At 41.6% G+C, this 11,498-nt stretch overlaps 1 protein-coding gene across 1 annotated transcript in view; it reads right to left on the bottom strand.

The window, feature by feature from the left end:
- The window catches only part of PDE8A (phosphodiesterase 8A), a 109,870-nt gene that overhangs the window by 47,339 nt on the left and 51,033 nt on the right, over positions 1–11,498 (bottom strand). Inside the window, exon 2 of the mRNA XM_006905301.3 lies at positions 256–312. Coding sequence (XP_006905363.1) covers positions 256–282 — 27 coding nt within the window. The 5' untranslated portion in view covers positions 283–312. The remainder of the gene's footprint in view (positions 1–255; positions 313–11,498) is intronic.

Genomic DNA, 11,498 nt, shown 5'->3' with positions numbered 1-11,498 from the left:
CACACACACACTCTCTCTCTCTCTCTCTCTCTCCTTTACTGCTAAACTTTAAAGTAGGTTGCAGATATTGCTTCATCTCTATATACCTTAATGTGCATTTCTAAGAAAAGTACATTCTCTTATATAATTATAATATAAATATAGTACAAATTATCTAAAATGGAAGACTATTTTCAATGTATAACTTTAGGCTTTCTCCCTCCCTCTCTTTAAAGAAAATCGACATATGGAAATTACAGCATGGTTTATTATTACCTGGAGTTGATCCGGATGGAATTTCATGGGGCCAAATTGCACATCAGCTACTGCTACCTATAAGAAAAAGATTCCCTTTAACTATGTATATTTTAAAGCTTGCTTAAAATTTTCTCTAATCAGAACCACAGATGAAACTGAAATTTCTATTCCAGAGAAAAATTTCATGACTTAAATGGTTATTAGACAGAGGAGCCCCAGGGATCTCCTTATAACCCTGGAAAAGATGGGGAGCAGGGAGGTGGAAACGAAATGAGTGGGATCTCGGGTCTTCTTTTCCCACCTCTGTGTGACTTTAAGTGAATTACTCAACCTCCCTCAGCCTCAATTTCTCATTTGTTCCAAAGATTAAATGAGATTACAATGCACAGAGTTCCAGAAGATGAGATGCTAAATAAACACTGGTTCTTTCCATGCCTACTTCATCTTTCCCTTGACGAACAACGAAAGCTTACACTTGGAATGGCACATAAATATGAAATCCTGCAGTCAGAACCGTGGCACCTGGAAGCCAAAGAAATAGTTGGCACTTCCATTTTACAGAAGAGCATAGTGCTATATCAATAAATGCTATTTGAGAGCTTTACACTAAAAGGCACAAAGATAAATACCATGTTATAACCAGACCCCACTAAGCAGTAATCATCATAGCGCTAGAGGAGAGGAGGGCTGGGCGTACACCAGGCACTGTGCTTGGGGCTGAACACAGGGCCCCTCGCCACATCTTCACAGCAACATGGTGAGAGTTCACGGCTGGGAAACTGAGTTTCCGAGGACCTTGTTTAAGGCCGCAGAGCCGGTCCTGGGCAGCTGGCATTCCACTGACCAGTCTGTTCAGTTCTATAGTCTGGGCTGCAAACACAGGGCCACTGGAAGGTGCGTGCTGCACCAAGGAGCCTGAGAGAAGGAGAAATCCAGCCCCCAGCGATGAAGCCTGGTACTGGGTCACGACCCAGAGGGAGACACATCTTGCATTTCCCCAGAAACAGCGTAAGTGTTGAAGGCATCCCTCCCCTCCCCTGCCGGGGGCCCCCGAGTGATGGGATGACCGCATACGTGCAACACAGCAGCAGCAGAACTGGATCTGTGAGCCTTCTCACAGGACACTGCCCGACTGCTGCCCACTTCCAACCTCTCCCTCAGGGAGGGCCCATCCCACAGTAAACACGGAACAAAAGCTGCTCTGATGCGAGAAGTCCTCGTATGCTTCTAAGCCGACGTCTATTAACTGTGGCACACTGGCTGTTTCTGATTGGCTTTGTAGCAGTTTCGTCTCCCAGGAGGCGTAAGAGAAAAGAGGGGTCGCTACTATTCCAGACCTCAGGCTGAGGAGGACGACTCTGCCGCAGGGTGGGAAGGGGAGAACAGACTCCAGGGCACCCCGTTGGCCCCCCAGTGGTGTAGCTACAGGCCAGCCTTATACCGAGAGGCACGGCTGGATGCCAAAGCCAGAATCTCTGAGAGAAGATAATGCACGAGGGCCGACAGAGTCTTAAAGGGGAGATCTGATCCATACAATCATACTCCCACGGAGCACGGAGAAGGACGGCAAGAGGCACTGAGAGGGACTGCTCTCGGTGATGAGTTTTTTGTTGGTTTTCACAAAGTTTAAATCAAGGAATGAATGAAAGAACAAGGAATGATACAGGCCTACGCTTGGAGAATACAGTGGCCCTACCAGGAAAAAGAAAGAGAAGGAAAATTTGTTAATTTCCTGCAGCATGGGGGACAGGAGGGCCACTGCTCCTCCACAGGATAATGAAGTGGGCGGACGGCCCGTGGGTCCTCTACACAAGCTGGGGTCTGTGGCCTCTGACAAAGGAGACTCATGAAATTTGTTATGAAGGGTCAAGCAGATAAAAAATAAGGTCTGAAAGGAGAGAAAGAAAATATTTATGAATAGCGTAAAAACAAATGATATACTAGGTCACAAAGAAAAAAACATTCCTAACAGTAAAATGCGTACAGGTTTTATTCTTCAACCACATGCAATCAAAGCAAAAATTAAAAACATATATTTAAAGAAAACCAAGAAAAATACCCCTTCCATTGAAATTTTAAAAATATTAACTCACATAATTGTTGTATGAAAGAGAAATGCAAACTATACCTATAGGCCACTTGAAAAATGGTAAAAATGAGAATATCATGTAATAAAGACTTACAGGACACTGCTAAATTTTACTCGGAGGCAAAATTCAGTCTTAAATCTTTTTGTCATGAAATAAGAAGTAAGCAAATAAGCTTTCAAGTCACTCGCTAAGTCCGAGGAAGTCAACGGCACACACTTAAGAAAACCAGGAAGAGTAAAATAAGGTTAAAGGCAATAATTAATAAAATTTTTAAATGTTAAAGACAAGTGTGATTTTTAAAAACACAGATGTGCGTGTGCACATAGGGTGATGAGAAGCTGAGGGACAAGATAAAACTGTGGCTGGCTCGGGCCCAGAGCCTCGCCCCTCCTGGGAAAACAACTGCGGACGCAGTCTATCCCAAAAGGGCGAAATAACTTTAACAGACGAAAGAAGCATAACTTCACATCTCAACTTATAAAAACAACTCACCACTACACTAATTTTAAGAAACAAAAGAAGCTATAGCTTAATTTTTTTTAAGGATTATGAATTCTGCCTTCATATAATTTTGGCGATACCATTTTAAAACATTTCTGTCTAGGCAATTCTATTTCACCACTGAACACTTTATTTACTTAACGAGATTGCATTTTAACCTTTACATCCTGTCTACGGGGTATATCCGGCTCTCAGGACCTCTGTCCAGCAGTGTCCCAGCAGAGCCCGACAACTATTTACCATGGCCCCCCCAAAATAACCACCGCCAGGAAATCTGATGACATTGCTCAGTGGGCGGACGTCAGCATTGGGCCCTCAAAGAGTAAACAAGTTCCCAGAGGCCCCTGCTCCGGGTAGGGGATCAGAAATCCTGGAATGCTTGTATCTGTTCTTCCTTCGTGTGTGAAAATCAGAATCAAACTGATCTAATGCTTCGAGTCACAGGCCTCTTAATATTTTTTTCACATTAACATTTAGAAGGGAATAGTTATTTCCAAATGCGTTTTAATAACACAGCTTTGATTTAATCTTTCAGCTTCAAAAGCAGCTGATATTTTTAGGTAATATAGAATCACAGCATGCTCATGGATTGCTATGGGTAATTAAGCAAATTTTTGAGTTTAGCCTTTTGGATTTTTAAACATTTATGTTTTTATTAAGATTCACTGTTTTTAAAGGATTGTAAAATTAGGATATCAGATAAGGATGATGTCTATTTGTATGGTAATATTTTTAAATAATATTTTTATAAATATGGCTGCAGGAACATATAGCAAATTATTATTAGAAGCTTTGATGAACCACATATCAAGTTTCTTTTGTTTGCCTAACTGACCCAACATCATTTACATGTGACTCTGGAGGCGAAGTTACCAGGTTATGAATCTTGATCACGGGTGGCGGTGGGAGAAGAGATATAACTCCAACCTGTCTAAAATTTCTACTCCCCTGACTCTCCCTATCTCCTGCCTGCTTTGATTTTTCCTCCATAGCTCTCAGTCACCATTTGCGACACTACTTACTTTATTATTTATCTTTATTGTCTGTCTCTCTCACCAGGGATTTAACTGCTTTATGCACTACTATATTTCCAATACCCAAAACAGTGCCTGGCACATGGCAGGCATTCAAAAAAATATTTCTGAATGAATGTTTACTCAACAGCTAATCTCCGTGAACCAATCATTTACCTCGAAATCATACTCATACCAGCTATCCATATACATTATATTATTCAGCACTTGCAGTTTTCAGGGTATTTTCATATATATTTTATTTCATAAAGAAACATAAAGGAAGGAATCTTATGAGAAGCTTAAGCATTCGGAACCATAAAATAATGTGATCTCTCTCTTTCCTACATCTTTTTATTAGAAACAGAAAGTTATACTGGGATCGATTTACATTAATTGAGTATAAACCTATATAGAAAAGAATTATAGTAAAAACATAAACCAGATTTTGTCCTGAACCACACTGTCCCACCCAGGCTTTCCCTGTATAGCCAGTGGCCATCGTGTGTGTGTGTGTGTGTGTGTGTATGTGTGTGTGTGTCTTTCTCTCTCTGGGTAAAGAGTGGTCATTTGATCAAAGGGACACAGCCTAGACAAGAGTCAGAAGACACCAGTTCTTAGGTGGGAAGAGTCAAAAGCAGTCTGGATATGTGCAGACCACCTAATACTATGTTATAAGCCAAACACGGAGCCAGGGGCTGGGAATGCAAAGAACCAGTGCCAAACCCTGGCCGGAAAATGTGGAGCATTTTTAACAGAGGAGGAGGGTGCCTAGGATGTGATAAATACTTTGCTTCCAATCATCTTCAAATACAATTTGGCCCTGACTCTATGAGTAAGGTGAGCTCATTAACTCCATTCTATTGAAGAAGAAACTGCAGCTCAGAGCAGCATGTTTAACAGCTGGTAGGTGGCCATGGTGGAGACTGGACCTAATTCACAGACATTTAATTCCCATGGTCTTTTCATGCGCCATTGAGAAAGGCCGAAAATCACCTGCCCCTTCCCTGTATCTAGCTGAAATAAGCCCAAGAAGCAGGAAAGCAGCACTCGCTCATTCAACAGATCTTTGCTGAGCACCTACTACGTGTGAAATGGTTTCCTAGGCACTGGGCACATGACAGAGAACAAGAAAGATAACATCTCTACTTAACAGGGAGAAACAAGAATCGGAGTCGAGGAAGGCCCCTCTGAGGCGGCAACATGGAAGGCGACATCTAAATGAGAGAAGGAGCCGGCCATGAAGGAAGTGGAGGAAGGCGCACCAGGCGGAGGGAATGGGATCTGCGGTGGGGACAGGGGCGCGCTGCAGGAAAGGGGGCGCAGAGCTCTCCAAGCCAAGTCAAGAAACTTGGGTTTCATGAAAAGCCACTAAAGAGTTTTATACAAGGAAGTGATTCTGACCTGATTTTAATATTTTAAAAAGATCCCTTTGGCTACCCGTGGACATGTGGGAAGAATGGACAGTGGGAAGATGACAATAGAGGCAAGGAGGCCAGTAAGGGAGCCTCCACAGTATTCCAAGTGACAGAGGGTGGCAGCTTGGCCCAGCAGTTTCCATGGAGATGAGCAGATGGGTTGGGGGCGTGTCTTGGAGGCAGAGTGATCAGGACTTGCTGACGGGCGGGACACCATCGAATCCCACGGACTCCGAGACCAGAGCTCCGATGCGTGATGAGCAGTTCTGCATCAGCGCTGCGTGGGAACTCGGGGCTCTGCGAGGCATCCTGGTAGCAGCTGGGGCGAGCCTGCTTGGTCCTTTCCAGATCCACCCACAAGATGGCACCATGATCTCCCGTGAGGCGAAGCTTCTAAGCGCTTTCCCTGGTCCTTCCCCGAGAGCAAGCGAAGTAGTCCATATACCCACCTCCACCGCACTAGTCTTTTTCTCCCCTCACCTGTTCCTAATTTCCCCTTCAGTCGATTTAAACAGCAAATATTTACAAGGAGCCTTTTATATGTTACCCTAACCTGAACATCAAAATCGAGTCACACACTAGGGTAAAACCATTCAGGTTCTTTTCCCCCAAACCCACAGTGTTGGCAACGTGGTGTTGGGATTAAATGAGCTATCAAAAGAGCAATTTTAGGTTCATGATGAAATTGAGAGGGAGATACAGAGATTTCCGTTATACCCCCACCTCACACACACAGCCGCCCCCCACCGACATCACTCACCAGAATGGTATATTTTTTACCAAAGATGACTCGACACTGACACATCATAACCACCCCAAATCCATGTGTTATTTTACAATTCACTCTTCGTGTATACTCTCTATGGGTTTAGACAAAAGTACAAGGAAATATATCCATCATTAAAATATCATGAAGAGTATTTTCAATGCCCCCAAAATCCTTTGTGCTCTGCCTGTGCACCTCCCGCCGACCCCCACACCCCTGGCAGTCACTGATCCTTTTACTGTCCCCAGAGTTTGGCCTTTTCCAGAATGTCAATACAGTGGGAATCACAGTTTGTAGACTTTTCAGATGGTCTTCTTTTACTTAGTGATATGCATTTAAGGTCCCTCCATATTGACAGCTCATTTCTCCTTAGTGCTGAATAATATTCCATTGTCCAGATAGACCAAGTTTATTTATCCATTCACCTACTGAAGGACATCTTGGTGGCTTCCGAGTTTTAGCAATTATGAATAAAAGTGCTATAAACATCCTTGTGCAGGTTTTTGTGTGGATATAAGTTTTCAACTTCTTAGGGTAAACACCAAGGAAAGCAACTGCTAGATCACATGATAAGAAAATGTAAGAAACTGCCAAACTGTCTTCCAGAGTGCCTGTGCCATCTGCATTTCCCCAGCACCGAGTGAGAGAGTTCCTGTTACTTCACATCCTCGCCAGCATTTGGGGTCATCTGTGTTCCAGATTTTGGCCATCCGAATAGGTGTGAGATGGTATCTCATTGCTGCTTTAAGGTGCATTTCCCTGACGACACATGGTGTGGAGCGTCTTCTCATATACTTAATTGCCATCTGTATATCTTCTTTGTGAGATGTCTATTAAGGTCTTTGGTTCACTTTTAATCAGGTTGTTTTCTTATTGTTGAGTTTTAAGAGTTCTTTGTACATTTTAGCTGAGTCGTTTTTCAGATGTGTCTTTTATAATATTTTCTCCCAGTCTGTGACTTGTCTTCTAATTCTCTTGATATAGTCTTTAACGGAGCATGAGTTTTTAATTTTAATGAAGTCCAGCTTATCAATCATTTCTTTCACGGATCGCACCTTTAGTGTTATATCTAAAAACATATCACTCTACATCTAAAAACACGTCACTATACCCAAGGTCATCTAGATTTCCTCCTATGTCATCTTCTAGGATTTTCATAGTTTTGTATTTTACTTTTAGGCCTATGATCCATCTTGAGTTAATTTTTGTGAAGGATGGAAGGTCAGTATGTAAAGTGATTATTTTGCATGTGGATGCCCAGTTATCCCAAGACCATTTGTTGAAGGGACTGCCTTTGTTCCATTATATTGCCTTTGCTCTTTTGTCAAAGATCAGGTGGCCGTATTAATGGAAGTCTATTTTTGGGTTCTCTATTCAGTTCCATTGATCTATTTGACTATTCTTCTGCCAATACACTGTCTTGATTACTGTAACTTTATAGTAAGTCTTGAAGCCAAGTACTGTCAGTCACCCACCTTTGTTCTCCTTTAATATTGTGTCGGCTATTCTGGGTCAGATTGTCAGTACCCACAAAGTAACTTGCCAGGGTTTTGATTGGGCTTGCACTGAGTCTATCTATCAAATTGGGAAGAACTGACATCTTGACAACATTGAGTTCTCCTATCTACAAACATGGAATATCTCTCTGTTTATTTAGTTCTCCTTTGATTTTGCTCACCAGAGTTTTGTAGTTTTCTTCATACAGACCTTGTACATATTTTGCTAAGATTTATACCTAAATATTTTGTTCATTTTTGAGGGTGCTAATGTAAATGGTATTGTGTTTTCAATTTCAAATTCCACTTGTTCATTGTTAGAATGTATGGAAAGTAATTGAATTTTGTATATTAGCCTTGTATCCCGCAGTCTTGCTATAATCACTTAGTTCCAGAAGTTCTGCCGATTGTGTCAAATTTTCGACAGACATACAGATCATGTCATCTGTGGATAAAGACGGTTTTGTGTCCTCCTTTGCAATCTGTATGCCTTTTTTTTCCTTTTTTTTTTTTTTTTTTTGGCTTATTGCATTAGCAAGGACGTCCAGTGAGATGTTAGAAAGGAATGGTGAGGCGGAGGAGGGAACATCACTGACCTGTACCTGATCTTAGTGGGAAAGCTTTGAGTTTCTCACCATTAAGTATGATGTTAACTGTGGGGTTTTTTGTTTGTTTTTAAAGGAACTTTTTAAAAATTAATTATTTTTTTTTTATGGTGACATTGGTTAACGAAATCCAGTAAGTTTAACAGTAAGGCATATATATATATTTAGTGTTTACCTCTCACAGTTAGATTTCTTTCTGTCCCCACATATTTGACCCCCTTTACCCCATCTACCTCTCCCCTTCCCCTCCCCCCTGCCCTCTGGTAGCTGTAGGTTTTTGGAGATATTCTTTATCAACTTGAGGAAGTTCCCATCTATTCCTAGTTTACTGAGAATCTTTACATAAATGGGGTTTAAATTCTGTCAAATGCTTTTTCTGCATCTACTGATAAGATCATGTGATTTTTCTTGTTCGGTCCACTGATATGATAGACTACACTGTTGAACCAGCCTTGCTTACTGGGATAAATACCACTTGGCTGTGGTATATAATTCTTATTATACTTTAATTTGCTAATATTTTGTTAAGAATTTTTACATCTACGTTCATGAGAGATCTTGGTCTATAGTTGTGTTACGTCTTCTTGGAGAGTTGACCTCTTTACTATTATAGACTGCCCTTATTTTCCCTGATAATTTTCCTTACTTTAAAGACTGTTCTGTCTGAAATTAATATAGCTAATCTTGCTTGCTTTTGATCAGTGTTAGCATGGTCTATCTTCCTCCATCCGTTTACTTTTAGCATGTATGTGTCTTTATATTTGAAGCGGGTTTCTTCCAGACGTTTTTTCCTGATATCTCCTGAGGGACTCTGTTCAAGCTCCTGGAGGTAAACTTCACGATTTTGTGGGGCCTCCTTATGCCAGAGCCCCCTGGAAGTTTTAACTCTCAGAGTTGTGCACAGGGAGCCTCCAGCAATTCTTCATTACAAGTCAGGTTCCCCTACTCCTCCCCTGGCTCCTGCAGGGGTTTCCGCTTGTGAGTCCCTACTAGGCAGTGACTCCCCCGTATTTTGCCTCTCTTGAATCTTGGGGCGACGCTGTGCCCTAGATCTTCCCTTCTCTTATGGATTTAAGAAGAGTTGTTGATTTTTCAGTCTGCTCAGTTTTCTACTTGTTAAGACAGAGTGTGGACTTCTAAGCTCCTTACGTGCAGAAATGGAAATCAGAAATCTAATATTTTTTCAACAAAATAATATACAGGAAGTCTTAAATTACAATCCAAATGCGTTTGTTGGAACATCCCAGTAGTCCTAACTGCATAAGCATTTTGGAAAGCGCGGACCGTCAAAGGGGATGCGCGTCTCTGAAGCCGCTGGTGCAGAGAGCATCCCAGCACGTCCACATATGGGCCGCTCTCCGCCATCCGCCATCCGCCATCCGGTGGCAGGTGGCAGGAGGGCAGGCAAACCACCTTTGTTAGTGTGGCCAAAGCAACTGCTTGTGAATAACCACAATGTCGGTGATTATAAAATGATCTTTTTAGGCATTTTATAGACTAACTTGCTAAATTGTTATTTGTGTATATTGTTTTACTAAGTTTCAATTATGCTTTGGGAAATAGGCTCGGGGGTTTTGAGTTGACTTATAATACACTGTAATTTTTCCCACTTAAAATAGTAAGAGATGGCTCTTGGTTGAAATTTTCCATCATTTCCATTATTAAGGTTAAGCCCCAAACATCTGCACTTGCACACCCTATGACCCAGAACTGAGAATGGGGGGTCTATTCACAAAGATCTGCACAAGGGGACATGTGCAAAGATGCGCGTCCAGGGTTAGGCGCAGTGGCAGGGAGGTGATGGCGATGTGGGACAGTAGTTAAATAGATCTTAAAAACATATGCTAAGTGAAAAAAGTAAGAAACAGAATGAGAAACAGAATGAAACTTATGTAAATACAATACCATTTACCTAAGTTAAAAATACACAGGCACATAACAGTACATACGTTATAACGATAGATAAAAACAAAACAACGCACACTGAACACATCAGAATGGTTACCTCTGGTAGACAGGGAAGGAAAGAGAGAGGAGAATCAGATAAAAATAAACCAAATAACAAAAAAGAGAGGAACCTTGGGAGGTAGGCAAGGATTTCTTAAACACAAGCAGCACTAACCATAAAGGGAAATATTGATAAATTAGATTTTTAAGTTAAGAGCTTCTGTTTATCAAAAGACTCTTGTAAAGGAATGAAAAGATAAGTCACAGAATGAGAGAAGATATTTGCAAAACATATAACCGATAAAGGACTCAGATCCATAATATATAAAAAATGCCTGAAGATCAATAAGAAAAAAACCAGGGCACCTGACTGAGAGCCTTGCACAGGCAGATGAGGCCAGCATGCTAAGGACTGAGAAGGATGGCTGAGTCCTCTGCACCAGAGTTCAACTAGCAAAACAAACTGAGCTCATCGACAATGTTTTAGTTTTAACGATTTTATAAGAATGTGTGTACGCAGGAAATATGAACAGATATTTTGAGTTTTATAAAATATATAAACAAATGTCACCAGCTAAAGTCTCTTCTATTGTAACGGAGTTCTTAAGAGAAAAAGGAAAAAGAAGCATCTGCATCTACAATCTGTGTATCTACAGGGGGAAATGAGTTACTTATGCAACTACTACACAGTGGGCAGCTTTGTTTCCATAGAGATTATGACACAACTGATTTAGGCCTTAAATTAGAATATTCTGATTTGAATTGAGAAACGATCTTTTTGTCTAAATGAATAGTGTATTCAGTGTGAATAAAAGCTCCGCGCATCTGCTGATATCATTTCCTCTTTACTTCAGTAATAATTGATAATGAGAATACATCCACCCAAGTCCGAAAAAGGAATTCATACCCCCAAAATTTCATAAGTGCCTGAAAATATATAGGGAATGACACATTTCAACAGGATGTACAAAAATACTAACCACAAAGAACACAAAACATTTAAAATACCTTTCTGCTAGTGCATCTACTTTACTTAAGCATCCTCTTGTACTATCTGAACAAGTCAGTTGTCTTCCTTCTGTCATTACTACGTGACTCCAACAGATAAACTGTACACTGCAGGGGGCGTGGCGAGGAAAGCCTGAAATTATTAATCCAAAGCACGAAAACATCGGAATGTTAAGTTTCGACAGGAGTGAAAGGCATGATCCATAAATACAGTGCACGCAAAGTCCTTCGAGGGCTCGGCGTTGCCCTGGATGAGGCCTGGACTCTCTGAGATGGCACTCTAGGCTCCTGGAGGGCGGGGAGCCCAAGCTCCAAGTGCCCCCAGCACTCAGAGCTCCGCCGCCACGCCAGTCCCTCTCGCCCCGTGCGCTGCGGCCATGTGGCCACACTCCTGCTTTCTTCCTCTTCTCCTCTACT

The sequence above is a fragment of the Pteropus alecto genome, unplaced genomic scaffold (genome assembly GCF_000325575.1).
Source record: "Pteropus alecto unplaced genomic scaffold, ASM32557v1 scaffold60, whole genome shotgun sequence".
Classification (NCBI taxonomy): Eukaryota; Metazoa; Chordata; class Mammalia; order Chiroptera; family Pteropodidae; genus Pteropus; species Pteropus alecto.
Note: the sequence above shows the minus strand (reverse complement) of the source record. Positions and strands in the feature narration are given on the sequence as shown.